At 38.5% G+C, this 27,841-nt stretch overlaps 1 protein-coding gene across 1 annotated transcript in view; it reads right to left on the bottom strand.

The window, feature by feature from the left end:
* The window catches only part of LOC138097496 (glutamate decarboxylase 1-like), a 70,152-nt gene that overhangs the window by 16,256 nt on the left and 26,055 nt on the right, over nt 1–27,841 (bottom strand). The window contains exons 2-5 of the mRNA XM_068993674.1: nt 9,538–9,815; nt 7,457–7,547; nt 1,610–1,722; nt 1,178–1,293 (exon numbers count right to left, since the gene is read on the bottom strand). Of these exons, the coding sequence (XP_068849775.1) occupies nt 1,178–1,293; nt 1,610–1,722; nt 7,457–7,547; nt 9,538–9,815 (598 nt within the window). The remainder of the gene's footprint in view (nt 1–1,177; nt 1,294–1,609; nt 1,723–7,456; nt 7,548–9,537; nt 9,816–27,841) is intronic.

Raw genomic sequence — 27,841 nt, 5'->3', positions numbered from 1 at the left:
TTTAAAACCCTTACGATGTTTTCATTTTAATGGAGAGTATCAATACATAGATTAAATAGGAAATGATTTTTTTAAAAATGACATTATGGGATTTCAGCTTATTTGCCCATAATATTGAAAAAGTATATGTCAAATGATAAAAATGACATTTATAAACAAGTATCTTTGATTATATTGTTTTATAGTAAATTACATTAAGTATGCAACAATGGAATTTGCCTGGGGGCTCAGTGGTAAAGAATCCGCCTGCAATGCAGGAGACTCGGATTCAATCCCTGGGTCAGGAAGATACCCTGGAGAAGGAAGTGGCAACCCACTCCAGTACTCTTGCCTGAGAAATCCCATGGACAGAGGAGCCTGGCATGCTACTGTCCATGGGGTGGAAAAAGAGTCAGACAAGACTTAGCCACTGAACCAAAACAATGCAGCAATGGTCCCAATTTGGTAATATGTATTTATATAATGCTAATTTAGTTTAGTAAAGGAAGGACATTGCAGACATAAGGACATTTTTAGAAAATCCAGTGTTTCCAAGTACTTTTAGGTACAATTCTCAAGCTGGGACTTCAATTACACTTTACAATTATGAATGTTACCAGGGTGGAAAAGAAAAAGTGATCAGATTTATCAGAGGGATTAATTGATTTTTTTAAAGAAGTTTTGATACTATACACAGAGTCGGAACATGAAAGCTAAAGGGGACCTCAGTGGATCTATTGTCAATTTCATAAACATTTGGCTGAGGGCGTGTAAAAACAAAGCTTTCTCTTCAACCAACTCCTTCCGGCCTAACTGGAAAAGCAGAACATTAATCACTTTCTTCTTCTCTTCATGCAATGTTAAAAAGAAGCATTAAATATTTGAAAGTTTTATGCCTTGATTTTTTTTTTGGTAAAGATGGCAGAATGTTTTATATTTACAATCATATTTTTTTCCTGTTAGTTTCTCCTATGTTGAAATAAAATTTTTCCTGGATTATTTGTATTGTTAATCTGTATAGTCTGTATTGACTGGAAAGCTGTTTTTCTCCTTTCCAATACCGATATATAAATCCAAACAGGGATTACAGAGAATTTTTAACATAAAAATGAAGCTAATATTCTCAATGTCTAAATTACTCTATCAGTATATCTTAGAAGATTCTTAAAGCTTAGAAAAATCTAGACTTGATACTTACTTGTTCGGAAACAAACAATACAATGCATGGAAGGACTGCCATGCCTCTTGCTTTTATCTCTGGATATTGCTTATAACGAGCTACTAATATACCATAGAGGTTTGATATACTCCCACCTATGGAAGAGAAATTGTGACTGTTAATCTAATTTCAAAAATCTGAAATGTTGATTGAGCTGATTTGAGAGTTTTCTGAAAGTAAAATGGTGCAAATCACTGATGTCATTTTTAAAATAGTCTTCCTTGAAAGTATTAAAAGAAATCACAAACAACAAAATCCACAACTTTTAGATTTCAAAAAACTTTGTTTATGATTATAACCAACAATATGGCTTATAAACATTCAAATTAGTTCAATGACTCAATCATATTAATTTAAATACATTTTTACTTTCTCCTATTATTTCTTTTCACTTATAAACCTTTTTCTTACCAGGTGAAAATATTCCATCTGCTTCTGCTTCTCTCCAGCCAATAATTTCACACATTTTCTTAAGAAGAACTGTTTCCATGACAGTAAATACTGGAGCTATTTCATAGGTAAACCTATAACATATAGAGAGAAATTCCACTGTGAATTATATTAAATGGAAGAGGATAAATAAAGTCATGTGCTAGGTAAGATTATACAGATTTTTGTATTCTACAACAGACTGTGCAAGAAATGGTTAAATTTTATATGCTCTTGCCCCTGATCAAGAGTATGTTAGTTCTACAAAGTGTCATGGTTCCTATTGTTTTGTGCAATACCTGGGAATTTCATTTGCCACCAAAAGGAAATTGAAAGTAGCCCCCTCACCTCAGCACACACACAACACTGTTAGGGACAGAAAATGCCCAGTTATCAATAAAATATATACACATTTCCTGAGGGTCAACATATTTACAGCTACAGATAATGATTTGCAGAATATGAAAGAGCTTTTTCTAAAAATTGGTTTATAAATGTTATTGAGCTAAAGATTGTATTATAAGCAAACACATCAAAAAAAAAAAAAAAAGGCTAAAAACTGTTGTTTCCAGTGACAGCAAGTAGATGGTACAGGCAAGAACATTTCATCGAAAAGAATTCAAAGAAGACTGTTCTATACAGATGTATAGAACAGACTTTTGGACTCTGGGAGAGGGAGAGGATGGGATGATTTGGGAGAATGGCATTGAAACATGTATAATATCATGTAAGAAACGAATTGCCGGTCTAGGTTTGATGCAGGATACAGGATGCTTGGGGCTGGTGCACTGGGATGACCCAGAGAGATGGTATAGCGAGGGAGGTGAGACGGGGGTTCAGAATTGGGAACTCATGTACACCCGTGATGTATGTTGATGTATGGCAAAACCAATACAGTATTGTAAAGCAAAATAAAAATAAATAAATAAATAAAAAAGAAGACTGTTGTGGGGGACTCTCCTCTGAGTCACCCTGCGAAATTAGCTCTACAGAAAGAAGTTGAGATTAAAACAGAAGGCTTGACGCTTTTCTTTATAAATACCAAAATGCAGTAAATAATAATGGATATACTGCTGCTGCTGCTAAGTCATTTCAGTTGTGTCTGACTCTGGGCAACCCCACAGACAGCAGCCCACCAGGCTTTGCCGTCCCTGGGATTCTCCAGCCAAGAACACTGGAGTGGGTTGCCATTTCCTTCTCCAATGCATGAAAGTGAAGAGTGAAAGTGAAGTTGCTCAGTCGTGTCTGACTCTTCAGGACCCCATGGACTGCTGCCCACCAGGCTCCTCCACCCATGGGATCTTCCAGGCAAGAGTACTGGAGTGGGGTGCCATCACCTTCTCCAATGGATGTACTAAGGACTCCCAAATCAAAGAGTGGGCCCAGTTATTCTCAAGAAATCCTTTTTATTTGTCCTCAAAACAATTTTAAGGATTCCTTTATGTGTAGTTCCATGTGGATCCCTGTACCAGGCACCAGGTATGTGCCATTTCAGAGGTGCTCAGCTTGCTCTCTCTCAGGTCTTCGGACACGATTCAGGCCCAGCCACCATGATCACGTTCACCTATAACACGATAGAGAATCACACGCTTGCAGTCCCTACCCTTCAGCCCTGGGACTTCCTTTCGCCCTTATGACGAGCCATGGAGTCAGCTGGGGGTCCCAAGAATGCCCGGTGATGATGGGTGGGGCACGTTACCATCCTATTGTGTAGTCCTTTGGTCGTAAGAGACCTGGTGGAGAACAAATTTGTTCCCTTGCTCCCTACAGAGGGCCTGATGGTCAAAGCAGTTCTCTACAGGGGGGTGTACGTTCCCAGAGACCGTGCACTCGCTTCTGCTTATTCTAAGGGGTAACCAGGTCTAAAAGGGCCCTCGTGTTACCCTCTGCCTTGTCCTGACTCCCTTCATTCCCCATCAAGCCTGCTCCTCTGGATGGCATGCGCTAATCCAGTGATAATACATAAGCTCTGGCGCAGGGCTCTGTACAAAAACCCAGACTGAGAAAACCCACTGCCTATTAGAATTAAGCTGCTAGTTCTAAGAGGAACAAAGTTTACAAAGCAAGCCTTACAGACTTCCCTTTCAATGAGGCTCATTTTTGCCAGTGCTGTGTCGATTTCAGCTTCTTAGACACATTACCTTTTGATCCTATTTCACTTCCGTGGAGTAGACATTATTCTTTTCAGACAACAGTCAGCCAGTCAGTTCAGTCGCTCAGTCATGTATGACTCTTTGTGACCCCGTGGACTGCAGCACACCAGGCCTCTCTGTCCATTGCCAACTCCTAGAGTTTATTCAAACTCACGTCCATTGAGTCGGAGATGCCATCCAACCATCTCATCCTCTGTCGTCCCCTTCTTCTCCCACCTTCAATCTTTCCCAGCATCAGGAAACAGTCTTTTCAAATGAGTCGGTTCTTCACATCAGGTGGCCAAAGTATTGGAGTTTCAGCTTCAACATCAGTCCTTCCAGTGAATATTCAGGACTGATTTCCTTTAGGATGGATTGGTTGGATCTCCTTGCAGTCCAAGGGACTCGCAAGAGGCTTCTCTAATACTACACTTCAAAAGCATCAATTCTTCGGTGCTCAGCTTTCTTTAGTCCAAATCTCATATCCATACATGACAACTGGAAAAATCATAACCTTGACTACACGGACCTTTGTGAGCAAAGTAATGTCTCTGCTTTTTAATGTGCTGTCTAGGTCAGTCATAACTTTCCTTCCAAGGAGTAAGCGTCTTTTAATTTCATGGCTGAAATCACCATCTGCAGTGATTTTGGAGCCCAAAAACTAAAGTCTGACACTGTTTACACTGTTTCTCCATCTATTTCCCATGAAGTGATGGGACCAGATGCCATGATCTTCGTTTTCTGAATATTGAGCTTTAGGCCAACTTTTTCACTCTCCTCTTTCACTTTCATCAAGAGGCTCTTGAGTTCTTCTTCACTTTCTGCCATAAGGGTGGTGTCATCTGCATATCTGATGTAATTGATATTTCTCCCGGCAATCTTGATTCCAGCTTGTGCTTCTTCCAGCCCAGCATTTTTCATGATGTACTCTGCATAGAAGTTAAATAAGCAGGGTGACAATATACAGCCTTGACATGTTCCTTTCCCAATTTGGAACCAGTCTGTTGTTCCATGTCCAGTTCTAACTGTTGCTTCCTAACTTGCATACAGATTTCTCAAGAGGCAGGTCAGGTGGTCTGGTATTCCCGTCTCTTTCAGAATTTTCCACAGCTTATTGTGGTCCAAACAGTCAAAGGCTTTGTTATAGTCAAAAAGCAGAAGTAGATTTTTTTCTGGAACTCTCTTGCTTTTTTGATGATCCAGTGGATGTTGGCAATTTGATCTCTGGTTCCTCTGCCTTTTCTAAAACTAGCTTGAACATCTGCAAGTTCACAGTTCACGTATTGCTGAAGCCTGGCTTGGAGAATTGTTAGCATTACTTTACTAGCGTGTGAGATGAGTGCAATTGTGCAGTAGTCTGAGCATTCTTTGGCATTGCCTTTCTTTGGGATTGGAATGAACACTGACCTTTTCCACTCCCGTGGCCACTGTTGAGTTTTCCAAATTTGCTGGCATATTGAGGGCAGCACTTCCATAGCATCATCTTTCGGGATTTAAACAGCTCAACTGGAATTCCATCACCTCCACTAGCTTTGTTCGTAATGATGCTTTCTAAGGCCCGCTTGACTTCACATTCCAGGATGTCTGGCTCTAGGTTAGTGATCACATCATCGTGATTATCTGGGTCATGAAGATCTTTTTAGTGTTGTTTTGCTATGTATTCTTGCCACCTCTTCTTAATATCTTCTGCTTCTGTGAGGTCCGTACCATTTTTGTCCTTTATTGAGCCCGTCTTTGCATGAAATGTTCCCTTGGTATCTCTAATTTTCTTGAAGAGATCTCTAGACTTTCTCATTCTATTGTTTTCCTCTATTTCTTTGCACTGATCACTGAGGAAGGCTTTCTTATCTCTCCCAGCTATTCTTTGGAATTCTCCGTTCAAATGGGTGTATCTTTCCTTTTCTCCTTTGCCTTTAGCTTCTCTTGTTTTCTCAGCTATTTGTAAGACCTCCCCAGACAGCCATTTTGCTTTTTTGCATTTCTTTTGCATGGGGATGGTCTTGATCCCTGCCTCCGGTACAATGTCACAAACCTCCGTGTCACTTCCACTGTATAATTGTAAGGGATTTTATTTAGGTCATACCTGAATGGTCTAGCGGTTTTCCCTTCTTTCTGCAATTTCAATCTGGATTTGGCCATAAGGACCTCGTGATCTGAGCCACAGTCAGCTCCCAGTCTTGTTTTGCTGACCAGAGCCCCATTAAAGGGTGGCATTAGGACTTAAATTTGTTTCTCTAATCAATTCCATCTCACATGCTTTTCTATTATCTCACATTATGGTTGGGATTCCCAGGCGGCTCCAGAGGTAAAGAATCCACCTGCCAACGCAGAGCGTGCGAGGGACACAGGTTCGATCTCGGGTCAGGAAGATCCCCCTGAGGGAGGAAGTGGCAGCCCACACCCGTATTCTTGCCTGGACAGTCCCACGGACTGAGGAACCTGCTGAACTATAATCCAAAGAGTCGGATATGACTGAAGCCACTTAGCATGCATGCACACATCCGTTGATTCAAGTAAGAACAATTCAAACATATAGAACCATCTCTTAAATGCTTTCTCTTTGTGTTTCTCTACTATTTCTCTATTCAAACCAAAAATCTATATTTCCTTCGTACAGAGAATGATTGCTTCATAGCAATAGGATTCCAAATAATTGAGTAAGATTTGTAAAATGATTTTATGTAATAATTTATATAAAATGCATCACATTTTATATATCACAAATGATATAGGTTCTTTAAGGGTCTCCTGCATTGCAGGTAGATTCTTTACCAACTGAGCTATCAGAGAAGCTCCCAAAAGTGTTACTCTATGTGTGTTCAAATAGAGAGCTACAATCAAGCAATGAAAATTAAAACTAGAAATAAACTGTGCAGCTTATTTTTCTATGCATTTCACATTTATAAAACCGTGTGCACCATTAAGATCCCAATGACAACTAAACAGTGAAAATAAACCACAGCTTTCCTACACAGTAAAGCAGTCAGTTCTCATAAATGTTTAGTTCCTGGTTTTAAAGTTTAAATTTCTACCAGCTATCTCTTTTGATTGTAGTTAAATTATATTAACATCTGAGACAGACTATTCCTTCCAATTTCATGTCCAATCATTTCCCTATTCCTTTAAACTTGAAATATATTGCCCTGAAATTAATTTTACTTCAAAACAGTACAAGCGGTGTATCTCATTTTCATATAACTGAAAGTTTTGTTGTGACAAAGGTCAAAATTTTTAAGGAGTCACATTGGAGTTCGATTTCACTTTAATAGTTTACTTTCTTCACCTTTGAGCAGATTGAAGTTCCAATTAATATTCAGGCAACTTTTCATACACTGGTGTGCGTCATTTTCGGACTGTATGCTCTGGGCTGTTTTGGGTAGTATTGCAGTGATTTCAGTCCTGGAGCTGGACTCCCAGTCTGCACACTAATGACTCAGGCTAATCAACTGAACTTTACTATTTATCAGGAAATTCGGATCCTAAGAGTTTCTAGAGAAGAGAGACAGTCCAGAGGACCAGTTAAAATGTCCACCTGGGAACAGGAACCATTTTCTTTGCATATCTTTCTGGTATCACCTATTTGTTACTGATAGAGCAAACATCCTGTCCAGCAACACGGAACTTCAACAACTGACAGCTTCACTCTTGCTCACGTGTCTCACAGTCTCACGTTCCTTAGATCCAGAAGGACACTCACATGTTGGTATTTGCAGTGGCTGTCAACCATTCCCCTGCAAGTCCAATCACATCTAGCCCGCTGGAGAGCTGGTTAAAATAGCGAGGATGTCCTGGGAAAAAAAGACAAAATTGCACATGGGTCAAAGTGTAAACACAGGGCTGAAATGTGGTTAAATTTTATAGCAGTTTGTCAGTGAACAGGTGTTATGGATCAAGTACACGATTTCATTCAGTGAACGTTCCTGAGCGATTATCCTATGCTGGGAGTGTTCTGGGTTTTAGGGCCCAGCGGTCATACAGGGTGGACATAGCTGCTACATGGGGGTCTCACTTGCTATTGAAAGAAGGAGACATAATCAAATAATGACAAAAATGTATTTAAGTACAGTAAAAAGCAAAAATTATGAAGCAAAGGATCAGCATGTTATAAGACCATTTCTAAGGGGTCAGGAGTAGGAGAGGCAGTCTCCAGAGAAGGCTTTTGGAGGAAGTGATCTTTCAGAGAAGGTCTTAAGTCTATTTCCAAACAGTGAAGGAGGAGGAGCAGCTATCAGAAGGCACCAAAATGAGAAGGGGCTCAAATACCAGAGTGAGGAACCCAGCTGAAGTAGAAAGACCGAAGGTGGGGTGTGGGAAGCTACCTCAGTGAACGGGGGAAAGATCACCTGGAAGATGAAATAATTTTCCTTCCAAAGCTGCTTATACGTTTTTTGGATGAAATATCAGGTCCCTAGAGATTATCATATACTAAGCAAGAAACACCATGTGAGAGCTGGACCATAAAGAAGACTGAGCACCAAAGAACTGATGCTTCCAACTGTGGTGCTGGAGAAGACTCCGGAGAGTCCCTTGGACTGCAAGATCAAACCAGCCAATCTGAAAGGAAATCAACCCTGATTATTCACTGGAAGAACTGATGCTGAAGCTGAGCCCATTATTTTGGCTACCTGATGGCAAAGAGCCAACACGTTGGAAAAGACTGTGATGCTGGCAAACATGAGGACAGAAGGAGAAGGGGGAGAGGCTGAGATAGTTAGACAGCATCACTAACTCAGTGAACATGGACTTGAGCAAACTCCAGAAGACGATAGAGGACAGAGGAGCCTGGCGTGCTGCAGCCCATGGGGTCGCAGTCAGACACAACTTAGCGGCTGAGCAACAGATACGTGGAATCCAAAATACGACACAAATAAGCTTATCTACAAAACAGAACCAGAAGCACAAACACAGACAACAGACTTGTGATTGCCAAGGAGGAGAGGGGTGGAGGGCAAACTGGTTTGGGAGTTTGGGGTCAGCAGATGGAAACTGTCACATGTAGGATGGATAAAGAGCAAGGTCCTAGTGTAGGGCACGGGATAGTCGACATCCTGTAAGAAACCAAAATGGAAAAGAATTCTGTAAAAATACAGGCAGCAAAAAAAGATAAATAATTTCAACTATAAAAATACCAGGTTCCTCTTATAATGATTTTTCAAATTTTTCTATGAAGGATAACATTGCTTGTCAAATTGAACACTCCATATTCAACTCAGGTTAAATTAAGCTTCTCCTCCTTAGCCCCACAATGGATTGTTCTGTACACTGGCTTTACACTCTATCTTAAAGGTAACATGTGTGATAGCTCTTTGTGAATCTGTTTTGCCTCTACAGTTTTGTTCAGATATCACTTGCTCCTGGAAATACCATTGTTTTAAGAGATTACGTTCAGTTACAATAATGTTATTTTAATCAGAAAACACTTTCCAAAATATAGGCTGTATATATAAATTACATATATATCTAATTTTAGCATTCTATATTTTATTGAAGTGCAGAGATAATAAATCAAGCATCCAGTAATGAATATGATCAAATAAAGCAAAAAAATGAAAAAGGTAAATAAAAACTGTATGTTATTTGCCATTAGGATATATCCCTCCAAACCAAAATCATTTGGTTTACTTTCTCTGTTAATTAATAAACAATTCATATGTGAAAATACCAATTTAAAATAAACTAGACAAATATTTTAAATAAAAATGAATGAAATGAGGGTATTTTTCAAACTTAAGGCTACTCATTCAGTCTCCAGTTCGGGCAAACAAACTTGAAAATTACCTGTTTTTACACCATATTTTAAGGTGTCTGTGCAATCAACAAGCAACTGCTCCAGAGACTCAGGATGGTCAGACAGTTCTAAGTCAAACCCATCCAAACCTTCAAGAAGTTGATGAGGATGATGAAAGTCCAATATTTTGCTCTTAACATCAAAAGTTTTCTCAGTGTAGTGCAGAAGAATATTCACCACTCGCAGCAGGAAACATTTAGTTAAATCTTCGCCCTCCTTGGATGGCAGCAAGTCTAGAGAAAAAAGGGGTAAACAACAAGGCCAGTATCTAGAGTCGAAGAAACTCACTCTCAGAATTTTAATCAGAGAAAATCAAAGACATCTGGAGGCCATGCCAAATAGTAAATAAGGCAACATCTGTCCAAATCCTACAAATAATCTTCATTTGAAGTCCCACTGAATAACAATTTTCACTAAAAAGCAAGCCAATTTAAATAAACGCCATGAAAGTAACTGGCCCTTTAAGCTCTACCAGGTGGTCCTTATTTGACTGTCATCAAAAATGAGCTGGTAAGTTGTGCTTTTAAAAGTCAGCTAAAGTATACTTATAAAAGTTAGTCTATAGATCTTAAGAAAATCAAAATTACTTCAATAATATGTATATAACATAGAATTTTATAAAATTTTTTAATTTTTTATTAAAAAAATGAAACAACATTGGTTAACAGCATCCATACCTGAAGCATAAGCATTTGATAAATTAGTCATTAGATTCTCAGCAGGAGCTTCTTTTATCACATCTTTGTCAGTTGATTGACAAGCATGAATGGATTTTTTTCTCATCTGTTTTTTATCTAAGTTGAGAAAGAAAATATTTATAATTATTAAAACATGCTAATAAGATGTATTACTGTAATCAAATCTGTAATCAAATGGATGCTTCGAAAAAAACTCATAACATTTGAAATTTTTATTTACATGTGATCTCTGGTGGAGCGGGATAAACTGGAGAGAAGCATGAGCTCTACTGAAATTATGCAAGGGTCTTTTATCACCACACAGAGAACAATGATACAACTGTTACACGCTAGCTTCATGTCAGCTTAGCATAGAGGATTGATAATCTAATAATAAAGACCATTCATGAAAGTAAAGTGAAAGTGTTAGTCACTCGGTCATGTCTGACTCTGTGACCCCATGGACTGGAGTCCACTAGGAATTCTCCAGGCAAGAATCCTGGAGTGGATTGCCATTGCCTTCTCCGGGGGATCTTCCCAACCCAGGGACTGAACCCTGGTTTCCTACATGGCAACTTGATTCTTGACTGTCTGAACCACTAGGGAAGACCTGTTATCTTTAACTATAAATAACAATGCCTGCTACGGGGTAAGGTCCTTGCATGTGTATTGACATTTAAGTACATATAACCATATCTACTACATATTAAGAGTCCTAAGTGCTGTGCACACAATTTGATCCTCACAGTAACCATCCAATATAGGTACATTTCCCCAGTATGTCGATAAACAGATTTAAAGAAGTTAAATAATAGTAATAAACAAACTCTTGTTGAGCACTTTTTATGGCCCAGGCACTGTTCTAAGTACTTCACCTGTGACATTCTATTCAATCCTCATAATACAGGCTTATGATATGGATACTATTATTAACCAAAATAGCTTTATATATGGTTGGACTAGAATTTATAGATAAGTGTTTAAATCCAAAGATCAATACATTATCCTCTTTAAAAATTAATATTTGAAAATAATAAGTCTTACAGTCTTCTTCAATAAAATTGTTAAACCAAATATCCCATCAAGCCAGCTATTTCATTGTTAATATCATTTCACGTCCTGAACAACGTAGGAGAATACAGAAAGTACAAACTGTAATTTATAAAATCGATTGTTTGCCAATAGCTTTATAGAAAAAACACGAAGTAATCAGAAAATGCCCTGGGGAAGGAAATGGGAACCCACTCCAGTATTTTTGCCTGGGAAATCCCATGGACAGAGGAGCCTGGTGGGCTACAGTCCACGGGGTCACAAAAGAGTCAGACACAAGTCAGCGACTAAAAAACAACAGCAAGTCAGAAAATAATGTATGGCTGAATTTTGTAGCTTCTATTTCGTAAGCTTAGCAGTATTGTTTCAAGTTCTACTGGATTTTTCTTGAAATAAAATAAGCTATTCCCCTATATAATCCAGATTGCATTTGTTAAGACTGCAGCAAGATTAATTTGGTTTAACTTTTAAGCATTGATACATTTATCAGTTTGTAAAACACAAGCATTTTAAATGTTTATGCATAATAGACAAAAGTGTTTCAGTATAGCTTTCTCTGTAAGTAAAATCCTAATACATGAGAAAATTGCACATAAGAAAAGACAACATAAATTACAGAAATGTGAGATAATTTTGCAGAGAATTCAGTGTACTTAAAAACAGATTTTCATATTACATGGTGATCCAGTAGACATAAATTAATGTTTTGTACAATTTTTTTTCTAGAGGAAAATTGCTTTTTCCAAGTTTCAGTGCTATAGACAGTGAGTAATAATTGATAATAAATAAATTTTAAAGTACTAAAGCTTTAAATGCATCACTTCTTATAAATAGAGGAAACAAAAATCACAAGAAAAGTGAAATAGAAAAATTCTATACATGAAAGAGTATTACAGAACATTTATTAAAAAGTTATGTAGCAACTAAAAGATTTGATATAGCAGAATAAGAATTATACTCCATTAACAGTTCAACTATGCATTGGCTCTACAACCTGAAATTAAATTAATATTTAATAACAAAATGCTTGCTTTAAATGCATAAGACGAAGATTGCTAATATGTTCTGTCAAAATATGTTAATAACTAATAATCATAGAAAATAAACAAGACTTGAGAGTCTGAACTTTTAATTTTCACTTTTTCTCACAAAATTTCAACTTACTTGCCAGGCTATACCCACACTCCTCGAGGTCCATGAAAAAATAATATCTACTTTAAGAGAATTCCTGCACCCAGAGCTCACTTTGATGTAATGAAAAGAACTTGACTATTAAAGATGAGTAACTGCTATAATTTATAAGGGACCCTTTCAAGGTCCTTTTTTTCTTTTTTTTTTTGATGGCATAGAAATTTGGAGCAATTCCATTACTTGTAAAACAGGCTGCAATACAATGCTCCTGTTTGTTTAGAGAATTTACTGAGAGAGAATTGTATGTAAGCGCTAGCTGCTCAGTCATGTCCAACTCTTTGCAACCCCATGGACTGTAGCTCGCCAGGCTCCTCTGTTCATGGGATGCTCCAGGCAAGAATACTGGAGTGGGTTGCCATTTTCTTCTCCAGGAAATCTTCTCAACCAAGGGATCAAACCTGGGTCTGCTTTGCAGGTGATTTCTTTACTATTTGAGTTACCAGGGAAGTTATAACTGTATGTATCGTGTTTAAACATCACTTGCCTTTTACAAGTATGATTTACTGGGAAAAAAACGAATTTCAATTTCCCTTTAACAATTACAACTTTTATCTATAGATCGACAAATATGTTAGGTATATTAATATTCTAGGGTACAAACAAAAATAATGCATGGGCATATTAATAGTATAATTCAAATGTTTGTAACACAGGAATTATTTTCTACTTTTGGATTGAAAATTCTAAAATAATCCAAAAATACATAATGATCGTCATTTCTGAGCCCCATTTCCAGGTGAACCTTTTCTCAAGAGTTTGTCGACTAGTCCCTTGGAATTTACAACTATTAAATAACGTGCTGGTCAACATTGCTATTTTTTAAAATTAAGCATCTTTTGAGCGTGCTAATGAAAGAACATGAAAAGATGGGTGGCTCACAAAACAAAGGGGCCTGGAAATATGTTAGCTTCTCTTCTCTGCGTTTCATGTCCGACTCTCCGCGACCCTGTGGACTGTAGCCTACCAGGCTCCTCCCTCCACGGGATTCTCCAGGCAAGAGTACCGGAGTGGGTTGCCATTTCCTTCTCCAGGATAAAAAGATTCAGTGATGTCTAATTCACTCTGATAATAATGGGGGAGGGGGGGGAATGAGGGCTGTCAAAAGCCATTGACAAATTCCAACCTAATCTGGACGCATTATTACAATCTTTTCCTCATCAAGGAGTTCACTAGAGCCTCTAACAAATAAACAAAAAACACATTGGATGATTTGAAAACCATTTTCTCTGTGTGTTTCTTGCTGTTTTCATTGCTTCCAGGAGAACTGACTGATGACTGGAAAGTGACATAGAAGCGGGAAAATGGAAAACAGAAGCTCCCCGGAGTCCCGAGTCCGTAGCCGCTCTTCCGTTTCCTTCGATGGTCAGCAAACCTTCACCGCCACATCCACCCGGCCGTGCTAAGCCGCTTCCGTCGCGTCCAGCTCTGTGCGACCCCATGGATGGAGCCCACCCGGCTCCTCTGTCCGTGGGACTCCCAGGCAAGAAGATGGAGTGGGTTGCCATTTCCTCCTCCAGGGGATCTTCCGGCCCAGGGATCGAACCGGGTCTCCGGCACTGGCAGGCGGTTCTTCACCGCTCGTGTCTCTACATCCACTAGGGAAGATGATCTCATTATCTTCATTCGAAGGTCGGCTCTGCTCTTGACTCCTGGACCCCCCGCTCATTTCTGCTCATAAACCCGGCTCTGACCCTGCCCTGCTCGCACCGTGAGAACCCCCTCCCGTGCACAGTTCATCCCACGAAGTCCCCAGCTTCCTCCTCCTCCTCGCCCGCTCCTTCCCCACACACTGACCGCGGGCACTCTGTGCTCTGAAGGACTCGGACAGTCCCGGTTCTGAGCAACCGGGTCTCCCGCACAGAGTCCTCTCTGTCGCTCTATTTCTTCCCCTTCACGTCCTCACAATGAGACCTTTATCTAAACACACAGCTGACCCGCCCCAGCCCAAGGGGAAATTAATGTTGCTGTTTTTCTCACTTGATTCTAATTTTATGCATTTGTAAAACATATATAAATTGAAATGAAAACAATAATTTTTATCTACAAAGCATGTCCAAGATTTCTTGTATTATATTACACTATATTAGATAGGACTTCCAGAGGAAATGGGGATAATACTCTTAAAAAACAGTCACTCGAGGTTAAACCTATAGCTTTTTTCCTATTGGATACTTACTGTATTTAATACAGTGCTAAATATATTTCATATATTGACTCCTCATAGAACTTCAGTGATTTAGGTATTATTACTGTTGTGTTCTGTTTCACATCTTTCTTTACTTCAGCCCTCCCATCAATAAAGTGGGCACCATAGTAATACCTACTCATGAGCTTTCAATATAAAAAGAGATGATGCTTTTGAAGTGTTTATAACAAACTATGAATTCTTTTTCCTGACAGTCTTGACAGACAGAAAAAAACAATCAAAAATGATTCTGATAATGCCATTGCCTGGACCTAAAACTTCTAATGATGATATCTACTATAAACTCCTTAAGTTGACACTTTTCTTGCCTTACCTCCTACCACTCACCTACAGAAACCTTTTGCATCTCAAAAATAGTTCCCTCACTCTCTTCTATTAACTTCACCTCTTCTTACTTCCTTGCACTTTGTATAGAGCAACTTCATATATTTTAAATGACTTCTCTCCTTCTTTCTCCTAATTAGAAGCCCATGGATCACACGTTTACTGAGTACTTATGTGCCAAGCACTCTTGTAAGAGAGATTCACATTAACCTGTTTAATTCTCCCTGCAACCTTATAAAACGCTATTTACTTCCCTCATTTTACAGATGAAGTACCTAAAGCACAGAGAAGTCAAGCTATTTTCCAGAAATCACGCGGCTAGTAAGTGGCGAACCCAGGATTCGAACTCGATCATTCTCATTGTAGAGTCCACTCTCTTAATCCTTCCTCTTGTCATAGCTTAGCAACTCCATAAATATTTGCATATTTCCACCACTGAGCTGAAGTGATCTTTATTTCCCTCTGAATTATCAGAGCAACGTTTTTTCAATTTTTGTACAGCTCCTTTGGCAGTTTAAGGCATTTATTAGAAGTTCTATCTTGGTGTTGGAGGGGAGGTACAAAAAGTACAATCAAATCGACCCTCAAGGAAGTTACAATTTAGCAGAAAAGAGAGTAACAGACAGGACAAAACTCTCCATATTTTAATGACATGAAAAATGCCACACTTCTAATAAAATTATAATGAATTATAGTAGTGACCTGGGACGGGGCGCTCCATGAATGTGCCACCAAGTTGCTCTGAGAGAATTAACAGATGACTAACAGTCTGAAAGGCCATCTGCAGCTCTCTGAAGAGGGTGTGTGTGAGCTGAAATCTGAACTGAATGACATTGAACGAGGTGATGAGACAGGAAAATCGCATCCAAGAAAATTTTTTAAATGCACAGTATCTTGAGGTGCTAATTGAGGAAATAAGGAAAAATAAGTGTATGTGACATCCCAGGAAACCAGCGGGGAGAAGTTATCAACAGGGGAAGTGGGAAAGACCCATAAATGTGTTTGGCATTTAGCGGACAAAACCACACAGGATCTGGGCCATGGAATGACGTGATCGTGGTTTCCTTATGGTTGTAGAAACAATTGTGAAGGGATTGTGGTTGAAAATAGTCAGTCTCTTGGTAAAACTTAGAGCAAGAGTTTGTTTTTTTTTTAATCGTCTGTGAGACTAGTGGAGATGCTAGAAGCAGGAGCGTAGGCTCTCTGACAAATTCTTCAAAATGAATCCCAATTAAAGGCATGAAATTGAGTGATGAAGGCACTATGTAATACAAATATATAAAATGGGCTATAGGCTTATGGAGGGAGAAAATTTCTTTCAGTTTGGAAATATATTAAGAATGGTAAATCTTATACGCTTCCAACTTTTAGTATACTCTGCATGCGGCCTTAGTTGTGTCCGATTCTTTGGGACCCCATGGACAGTATCCCACCAGGTTCCCCGTCCATGGAATTTTCCAGGCAAGAATGCTCGAGAGGGTTGCCTTTTCCTACTCCAGGGGATCGTCCCAACCCAGGGACCAAACACACGTTTCTTTCGTCCCCTGCGTTGGTAGGCAGATTCTTTACCACTGAGCCACCTGGGAAGCTCCGGGCTTTAGTATATGGCAGGCTCTAGTCGAAGCCCTTCAGAGGCATTCATTCATTCAGTCCTCTCAACAAATCTATGAAGTAGTTTATTCGTTAAAATAGTGTATGGCTGCCTTAACAAAAACAAAAATAAGAGTGATTTAAACCAATAATTTTATTTTCTCTTTTACAAAGAAATCTAAACTGGATGGAAGGTGTTCAGAGTTCTGCTCCATGAGTTCATCCAAAGACCTGAGTTCTTGTCTCCCTATGGCACCGCCATTCCCTTGATCTGCGCTATTCATTTTATATGGCGCTTAAAAGTAAAAGAAAAAAATGCTCAGAAAAATAGCGTATTCAAAAATTTTAAAAACAGGTGAATTAACTTTAATAATATATTTAAGTTTTATCATTTCAAGCATGAACTGCTTCTCAATGAAGATGTTAGATTTCATTTGAAATACTTAGTCTGTATTTAGATTTCATGCAATTTTCAATTAAAAAATAAATGAACATATATAAATTGTTTCAAAGATACTTAAAACTTTCCACTAACTAAATTGAGTATGAGTTTTTATATTTAAATTAACTATAAGGAAGTAAAATTTGAAATTTATCTCTTCAACTACACTTGCACTCAATATTTAAGAGTATTTTTTTCTGTCTTCAGAAAATCATTTAATTATTTTCATATCTATATGATGCTTAGTCATACTACAAAGTCCAAAGAAGAATTGTCACTGCTTTCACTGGAAATATTTATTAGCCTTTCTTTCCATATAATGTCTGATTATCTGGGTTCAAATAGAAAGATACATTTGAAGACAGAGTAAATAATTAAGACTGTGGAATAGAAAGATACAAATAACACCCAGGAGACATATTGATGTGTGTTTACTTTGTAAGGTTTGACTTCATTTGTTTTCATTAGTCACTGATTTCTTCTGGGAGAATTTGTTTTTGTCTTTGAGAAACGATTTTAACAATACCATGAAGCACAATGTTCTGAATATACAAAGGACAGAGAGAACAGCTCTTGCTTTATGGAACAATCTGGTCTTTACAATTATGTGATTCTTTCATCTTACATTTCACTTTAGTTTTCCTATTTGCACTTGCAAACCTACTGTTTACACACTGTAAGGAGAAAAGATTATAATCATTCAATATACTTGAACCAATATTTTTCTTTGTACTTTTTGTGTCTAGACTACAGGACATCTTTCTTTTATCAGCTTGCTTTGTAAAGCAGAAAAAGAGCTTTTTTTGTTTTGCTTTGTTTTTTGTAGCAAAGCAAAACAAATGCCATTCCCATTATTCAGATATATAATTCTAACAAAATACCAACAGTATAGAAACTATTTTCCAGAAAACTTAGGGAGTTTGCCCCCTACAAAGTATAACTAACAACTTTCAGAACAGAGATTCAACCCCAGACTAAAACGCAGATCTTCCAACTTTAATCTCTTCATTTTATTAAAACAACATAGCACACCATTTCCCATTTCTTTCCACCTAGTGATTTTTTAAAATCCAGCCTATCATGTTATCAGTATTTTATATTGCATTCAGTTGGTGTGTGTTTTCACTTCAGCATAAAATATGAATATGTAAAGTAATACTGATGCTTGGCTTTGCAAATTCCTGACTTACCCCCTTCTTCAGCGTGCCTTCCCAACCCAGGGATTAAGGCCGGGTGTCCTGCACTGCAGGCAGACTCGTTACCATCTGAGCCGCCAGGTCAGCCCCTCACCGGGGGAAGTGAATGGCTATTTCATGTTGCTACTTTCTATTTGTTAACACATGCACTTTATGTTTCTTTTCTCAGAAGTTCCTATATTTTCTCAAAGCCTACATTTTGAAGCATGATTTTAGAATACGGACTAATAGCAGCAAATAATTCCAAGTTGAATTTCAGAGAGTTTAGTGTAACCTGGCCTGAGCCAGATTTGTGACATCTGCGCTAAATGACTGACAGCAGCTTTAGGAAACAAAGGCAAATCTCAGGTTATCCCGGTCACAAAAGCCGGAAACAGCCAAGTGTTAATAGTATCCAGTTTGCTACAAATAGTTGTTACGATGAGTTGTAGATTGGTTTTGGGAAATAGAATTATTTTTTATAAAAAACCATGTTATTTCTGTTAATATATAATGCATTGCACGCAGATTCTTTACCATCTGAGCCACTAGTGAAGTGGAATATATGTAATAGATTTCAATTTTTGCGTTTAAATAAACTGATAAATATTTTAAATTTACTAATTTAATTTGGAATATTTCTAGTAGAACCAGATTATTAGATATAACCCACATAAAGCAAAGTCTTTGAGGTTTTCACTAATTTTTAAGACTATATGTAAAGGGATCCTGAGACCAAAAAGTTATAAAGTGCTGTGTTTGTAAACTTCAGTGTAGATACAAAATTGTTCTGAAATACACAGCAGGGTTTCAAATGGTGTTGTCTTATTGAGAAGGAGGCAATAAGTTATTTTTTTTCCTCATGAAGATGTATTATTCATTTTTTAATGATGGACAGGTATGACAACTACACCTAGTGTTTGCATTTGAATCTCAAATGATCATTACTGAATACAAAGAGGAAAAAAATAACCTCTGGGTATCACAAAATAAACCAGTAACACAAATTGGCTCATGAATATTTATTTGTGCATTATTTCTCCTATGGATAAAACAAATGAATAAACTCATAAATATCCCCTGAATTATTTATCTATGCATCTTTTTGTAGAAGATGCTTGATACAAAAATTTTTCTCCTTATATAAATGACATTTGAATAGTTTTTAAAAATCCTCTGCCATTATAATCACTGGATACCACTGTGCTAATAAAAAGCAAAGATGAAAGACAGAGATTTGCATAACTGAACACTATTTGAAAATGAGATATTAGTTTGATTCTTGTTTACACATTAGAAAGCTTTAAAACTGTCCGAGATAGCCATAATTAACCAGAAAAGAGCAGAGGAAAATACATTTATCTCTCATCTTTCTAGTCTGCAGTAGGAATGAGGATGGAGTTCTATTTATCTATTAACTGTCATTCACTTAGTCTACAGTGTGAACTCTATATACAAGATGAGAGGACTTCAGTCACTTGAGTTAATTAATTATTAAATGTATTTGTTTTGCTGTAAACTCAATTTTGCATGTCTTCCCCAAATTACCTTTATTATTTGAAAAGTCCTACTTATTCTTACAGGACTCACTTATTCTTTCTCAACAGCATAAGATGAAATCGTTTTCTGTTTCCTTATTATTGATACAGAATGTTTTTTCAGTATTCTGGGATTTCACCTTAGACTGTTGATTATCTTGCAATGTAATTATTTGCTTGTATACATTCTGCTTCATTGACTACGTTATCAGTTTCTTGAAGTAACTGCTATTGTGTCTTTCTCACCTTTGTCTATATTGATGTAGTGCAAAACTGAAAACTTAGTAGATGGCTATTTTGTGTTAATGAAGTGAATTAAACAACCTCAGAAAATTCTATCAGCTTAGTCCGAATCACCTAGTGTGAGGACCAAAAATTAAATTTTAACCAAGGAAATAAAGCATCAAGAATGCCATCATTATATTTTATATGATTATTGAATAAGAATTTAAGAACACGTCATATCTTACCATGAAAGAAGAAATATAAAATGCATGTTTTTAAGTCTTGGAATAAATGCAAAATATAGACATAGAATTCAGGCATCTGTGACACCAAGGTTCCATTTTTGGGAGTCAATTTAAATCATATCTTTGTCTCATTTTGTTCTAAGTTGCCAGCAAGATTTCAAAAGTTTCCTAACTGAATTTATTCTCTGTAATTATATTTCTTTCTTTTTTCTTTTCATTTTTTAAATTATGAAGGGATGATAACACATTTACAGGAGATTTGGAAAATTCAGAACAAAGTAACATTAATTAAATTTTATTCAACGCTTAAAAACCACAGTAAAGTGAGTATTATGTTAGTTCATTGATTTCTTAAAAGGACATTTATTGACTATAATGTGTCTGTAGGGGAGGAAAACATGTTTTTCTTTCCAGAAAACTCTAGGTTCTTGGCTGAGACTCGCCTGTAATAAGACATATTCAGTTCAGTTCAGTTCAGTCACTCAGTTGTGTCCGACTCTTTGTGACCCCATGAACCGCACCACGCCAGGCCCCCCTGTCAAAACAATAATAAGTTTAATAACTTGTTTGCCTTCTGCATACAGAAGATTTAGCCAGGAAAACCTTTGTAACTCCCAAAATGGCCCAAGCTACCACCTTAAATACCATTTTCAGCTAAAGATAAAAGAATATGTCGGAAGCCTGAGGGGAGACCAGCTGTGGGAAGTTGTCAGGAACAAGAAGACTGAGGCTGTTGTGCAGATTCGCACCAGTGCCTTCTCCACTGATGAGAATTTCCAGGGATGTGTGCATGTGGGCATGCTCAGTCGTGTCTGACACTCTGCAACCCCATGGACCGCAGCCTGCCAGGCTCCTATGTCCATGGACTTTCCCAGGCAAGAATACTGGAGTGGATATCCATTTCCTACTCCAGGGGATCTGACCCAGGGATTGAACCCAGGTTTCCTGCTTTGGCAGGCAGATCCTTCACCACTGAGCCACCAGGGAAGACCCTGGCTGCATACTTGATGTAATGTACTATAAACCAATACAATTGGAGATGCTTGTTTACAAATGTCACTTAATCATCCAACATATACTTTTTCAATATTATGTAGCACCCCAACAATTTCCCTTTTCTGCTATGCTTAATTCTTCAAAACTGAATTATCTTAAGGACTTCTTTAGTCTTAAATGGCCACATAAAGATTAGTTATTTCTTTCTGGAGAAAAATCATGGGGGAAAGACTTTCACTATTCAGAGCAGATGTGAACTATGTTTAAGCACTTACACACTTCTCTGTGTGTCTTTGGATTATTCCCTTTGCCTGGAATACTTTCTTTTTTTCATACCTAGCCAATTTATACTTCAAAGTCAGTTCTAATCTTATTTATGAAGATTCCCTACTTCTTAGAGTACTACTAACAGCTTACTCCTCCCGAGATACCTATGAACCACTGCTGCTGCTGCTAAGTCGCTTCAGTCGTGTCCGACTCTGTGTGACCCCATGGACAGCCGCCCACCAGGCTCCCCTGTCCACAGGATTCTCCAGGCAAGAACACTGGAATGGTCTGCCATTCCCTGCTCCAATATGAACCCCTACAATTGTGTAATTGGTTGAGCCATGGCAACCAGTAAGTTCGAACCGAGTCGTATCTTCGACTAGACTGTGGCCTTTTCAGTGTTAGCGATAGTGCTTGCTTCATTCCCTATCTCTGGGCTCCGCCATATGCCTAGGAGTTGGTACATGTTCAATTAAGACTTTTCAAATGAACAAAAATATTATTTCAGCCTCAGAACTGGATCAGAACTGGATTGCTTCCCTTCAAATAAGCTGTGAGGAGGATCCCTACATCATCCTCTTTTTACTGAATTTTACCTGGCTTTCTCCATCCATCCCAAAACAGATTTTCCATCTGCTCATACTGGTCCCCATAAAGCAAATGTGAATGAGTCCAGCTGATGAATCCAAATTCTAAATTTGAACCCAAATTCTAACTTTTGAAATTAACACTGACACTCAAAACTTACTCCAATCTGAGGTTCAGGTTCCACTTAAGTTCATCTCAGCAGGATCCTTGCATCCATGGAAGGCTGAAGGAATGTAGCTGAGAAAGAAATCTGAAAAACGGTGAGGAATATGAGTGGAACTCTTTGAGGTAAAGACTGGATGAGCACGCTGCTGCTGCTGCTGCTGCTGCTGCTGCTAAGTTGCCTCAGTCATGTCCGACTCTGTGCAACCCCAGAGACGGCAGCCCCCCAGGCTCCCCCGTCCCTGGGATTCTCCAGGCAAGAACACTGGGGTGGGTTGCCATTTCCTTCTCCAATGCGTAAAAGTGAAAGTGAAGTCGCTCAGTCATGTCCGTCCCTCAGCGACCCCAGGGACTGCAGCCTTCCAGGCTCCTGTGTCCATGGGATTTTCCAGGCAAGAGTACTGGAGTGGGGTGCCATTGCCTTCTCCCTGGGTGAGCATAACCATGTACAATTCATTTAATTCCACTTTCTAAATCACCAAATAACCTATTTCTTTGTCATCAAGGGACAGATGGAGGAGGAGTGAAACTGCAAAATCAGGAGATTGAAGGAAGCCTCATATTTCATGAGAGACATTTGTAAGCTTACATTACACCAGCAACAGAGGTCAGCAAAGGTGGTCAAAGTGACGAACCATCAGCGGGGTTTTTGTATCACATGGCACACTAGCTGTACTTTTGGAAAATAAATTTTATTTTAAAGAATACACTACTTGACCTGAATGCCTAATAAATTCATATCTTAGTTTTCTTGCTTTAAAGGTATGAATTTTAACAGACTTTAATAATTGTACAGTACTGACTTACAAGTAAGGAGCTGAAAAACAGTTTGAACTACATGAAGCAGACTTAAAATAGACATCTACAACCCAGCCATAATTATGTCACTCTCTTTAGCTCTCGTTTCATTTACTCTGATGCTCTTGCAGGGGAGATTTATTCCCCCACCCCACACCCACCATTGTTTTCTGTTCCAGAGATTTCTTAAAAAATTATTTTTCTGCCTTCCACTTGTAAGTGCCCTCTGCAATCTCTCATCCTTTGCAACGAACAATTTTATTAGTAGTCATGGACGTTTAAACCTTCAGTTCTACTCCTTCAAAATAAGTATTATATTCTTAAATCCAAGGGCACTGTCTTTCAAAACATCATAAGATAGTAAGCAAATATGCTTTGTACTGTAAATAAGCCATACCTGGTATAAAAGGAGGTACTGGGTGATTGTATTGACCTCTATGAAAGAGCAAACAGCTTTCTTATATAGAGAGTTTAATGATGTTTGGAGATGATAAAACACTGATGGATTTAGCTAATAAAAAAAGTTAGGAAAAGCAAAATCCCATAGATTTTATTTTTCAAGTGAATCAACACTAAATCATGAGAGCTTCAAGTTCTCAGCACTTGCTTCACTACCTTCCCATTAACTGCTTCCTGTCTTTAGTCCCTTCCCAGCTAGCAGAGGCCCCATGGTTCATTACTGCAGTCTCTCGTCAATATTCTCAACATCTTGCTTTATTGTTTTGTAGCCTCTTTCCCACCCAGCAAATCTTCCTCAAAATTTTAGCCCAACTCCTCTACCATATCTCTTCCTGCGATGATAAAAGCCATCGAGCCCCAGTACCTGTGTACACTAAGGGCAGCTGCATCTCTCTGGTTTTCAGTTTCTGTTACCGTAAAGATCCCTCCTCTATGGCCAAGCCTCACCTGCATCTTTTTCCATCCTATCTCCCACGGGGACTTCACTCCCTCTTGGTTCCCTTCTCTCTCCTCTGACTTCAACTCCTTCCCCTTTATAGGAAACAAAGCTCCAACAGAAGGTTTGGGGGTGGGGTCGTGTCCCCACAAATCCCATATGTTGACGTCTCACCCCCCAGTACCTTAGAATGCGACCGCATTTGGAAATAGGGTCTTTAAATAGCTGATTGAGTTAAACGGGGTTATTAGGATGGATCCTAATCCAATATACCTCGTGCTGTCATAGGAAAAAGATCTCAGGTCACAGAAATACACAGAGGAAAGAACAAGTGAGACAGAGAAAGACAGCCACCTACAAAGCCAAGAAAACAGAGCAGACTCAGAAGAAACCGGTCTTACTGACATCTTAATCTCAAGACGTCTAGCCTCTAGAATCGGAGAAGGCAATGGCAGCCCACTCCAGTACTCTTTTGCCTGGAAAATCCCATGGAAGGAGGAGCCTGGTAGGCTGCAGTCCATGGGGTCGAGAAGAATCAGGCACGACTGAGAGACTTCACTTTCACTTTTCACTTTCATGCATTGGAGAAGGAAATGGCAACCCACTCCAGTGTTCTTGCCTGGAGAATCCCAGGGACGGGGGAGCCTGGTGGGCTGCCGTAGAGTCAGACACGACTGGAGTGACTTAGCAGCAGCAGCAGCAGCCTCTAGAACTGAGAGAAAATAAGTTCCTGTTGTTTCAGCTACTCAACCTATGGCAATTTGTTATGGATGCCCTAATAAACTAATACAGATTTCATTCGTCCTTATAGAAAGTCAAAACTTTTCCAACTTCAAAACTTCCTCTATTTGTGAACCCATATGATTCACTGTTATCATACAATTTTTTTCTTCCTCTTGAGCATCAGGCTTCCTCACTTGTAGGCCCTTTTACCCGTGTTTCCTCCACTTTTAGCAATTATTCAACTCGTTACCATTTGCATTCTACCTCGCAGATATTGAAACTTTTTTCCTTTCCTGTCTCTAAATTTTAATCCTGATGACCACTTTCTCCTTTCTCAAATGCTTCCTTAACTTGTTTTTTATAATATCATATTATGTTGCTTTTCTCTCCACCTCTTACTGATGATCACACCATCTTCAGCTCTACTGGACTCCTGTTTCTCTTTGATATTTATTTAGAGTTCAAGCCATGACTCTCTTCAATTCTTATTTTACTTACCATGCTCATCATTTCAAAGTTCTAGTTCAAGTTGCCAGGCTTTAAACTCATTGGAAACATAAACTAATATTCTAAAATGACATATTTAAGCCAGGACTCATTTTCTGTCCTTCCTGACCTTTCTCCTATTCCTGTGAATGACAGCAGTGTATATTCGCTTTCCCAGATGAGAAATGTGTCGACCCTTACTCCTTCTTCTCCCCAACATCTCCCATGAAATAGATAAGTACTTTTGGCTTTACTTCTTCTGTAGTTCTATATTTTTATACTTCTCTTAATTACATCTGTACTATCTGATTCCCTAACTTCCACTCTTGACAGACACTGCATTTATAGTCATCAGTTTGAAGCATTAATATGACTTTAAAGTTATCCTACCTAAAATCTTTCAGTGGTACAAAGGCCCAAATTACTTAGTATGATATATAAAGTCCTTTCTGATTCTGTCTATGCCACCAAGTTTAACACTTCTCTTTCCGCAGCCTTCATAGTCTATTTTCAAGGGGACTCTTACCCCCCAGGGGGTAAGATGTTTAACACAATTCCATGTTCTCTGATCTGGTCCATTTAAAATGTAATCCCTTTAGCCTGCATCCTGCTCCCTAACCCTTTGCTTAGCTAATTGGTATTCATCCTTCTGGTCGTAAATTACACATGTTCATTTTCCATAACTTCCCAGAGCATACAAAACTGAATTAGGTTCCCTTCCTATGCAATTCCTTGGCATTTTATGCTAACATATTGTGGTATTTAGACAGGTGAGCAGTCACTGACTGCTCATTTGTCAGTCGTCTTTCAGTTCACATCAGTTTCTGGACTTCTTAAGAGACAATAAATATCTATTAAAGGAAATAATATGTCAATGTTTGAGTTTTGCATTAGAGGATATTTCTTAAGCAAGACTGACACAGCTTGTAAAAAAAAAAAAAATTATTTTCAACATATCCCTACTGTGTTCCACACAGCATGGAGCTTGGCATATTATAAATTTTTAAGGACAATGTGAACTTGATAAAAACAAAGAAACCCTAATAAATATAAGTATTTTTAAATTAGCTTCGCTGCTTCTATATTAACAATGATATATGTTGTTAGGGAATACCTGACAAAATATTTTGGAAGAAAATTATTGAGATTTAGCAGTGACATTTCTTAAACATGCCACTCTGGTGTCCCATTAATAATACCCCAGACACAACCTTGTGTTCTTGTCCTCTGGTGTGACTTTGTCAGTCTTATATTTGTGTCTCCTAACATGTCACTGTAGATAAAATAAATAGCAACAAGTCTCTCACATGACTTCAAAAATCCATTTTTCTTACATAGAGGCATGTTCATAGAACTAGGCTCTTTATGATGGGTAAAGAAAATTGCTAACTTTCAATCTTAACATGAATTCAAAGAGCTAGGGTGTGTCAGTGACATCCATGAGAAAATGTTTTACAAAACAATGTGTCTTCCAATAAAAGAAAAAGAAATGTATTTACTTAGCTAAAAGCATGTTATAAAAATAAAATACACAGCAAAAATAAATACGATAAGGTGCGGCAGCAATAGATTCCAGACTTTGAAGGAGTGAATGAGGAAAGAATGATAGTCAGCAGCCAAAACCAGTCAACAAAGAAGCAGCAGGAAATGCTAAGTATTTGCAAAGCTATTTACATACATGAGCGGTTGAAACTGCAGAGACTGATGGGTGTTTGCAAAACCTTTGAGATGCAGTCAAGTTTCTAAAACTTTTAAAGTCAAGTTTCTCATTGGTGAGATTGGTTTAGTGATAATTGGTAAAATCTCAGAAAATCACACAAAATTGTGAATATCAAACTAAATCATGGGTGGATGCTCTTACAAAAAAGAAAAAACCAAGTGCAAGAAACAAACACTGTCTACTATGGGCCAGGATAAAAGGCTTAATTATGGGAGTAAGGGAGAAAAACATCTGCTGCTGCTGCTGCTAAGTCACATCAGTTGTGTCCAACTCTGTGCGACGCCATAGACGGTGGCCCACGAGGCTCCCATCCCTGGGATTCTCCAGGCAAGAATACTGGAGTGGGTTGCCATTTCCTTCTCCAACGCATGGAAGTGAAAACTGAAAGTGAATTTGCTCAGTCATGTCCGACTCTTAGTGACCCCATGGACTGCAGCCTACCAGGCTCCTCCATCCCTGGGATTATCCAGGCAAGAACACTGGAGTGGGTTGCCATTGCCTTCTCTAATGCATGGAAGTGAAAAGTGAAAGTGAAGTCGCTCAATCGTGTCCGACCCTCAGAGACCCCATGGACTGCAGCCTTCCAGACTCCTCTGTCCATGGGATTTTCCAGGCAAGAGTACTGGAGTGGGATGCCATTGCCTTCTCTGGAAAAACATCTTCTAGATTTTTCTAAAAGTGCTCAGGCACTTTGACTTGGAAAACTGAACTGTAATCAAATAATTTGAAATCAATAGTCAGAGTAGACTAGAGAGTAGATGGAAACTGTTACATACAGAATAGCGGGGCAACAAGGTCCTACTCTATGGCACAGGGAACTGTATTCAATGGCCTGGGATAAACCGTAATAGAAACGAAAAGAATGCTATGCATATGTGTGAGTCGCTGAGTCACTTTGCCGTGCAGCAGGAATTAACGCAGCATTGTAAATTAACTCTATTTTATTAAAAAAATACAAACCATGACAGATAGAAAAGAGACAGACGTGAAGCAGCA

The sequence above is a fragment of the Capricornis sumatraensis genome, chromosome 21 (assembly GCF_032405125.1).
Source record: "Capricornis sumatraensis isolate serow.1 chromosome 21, serow.2, whole genome shotgun sequence".
Taxonomy (NCBI): Eukaryota; Metazoa; Chordata; class Mammalia; order Artiodactyla; family Bovidae; genus Capricornis; species Capricornis sumatraensis.
This window is presented reverse-complemented; position numbering and strand designations above follow the sequence as displayed.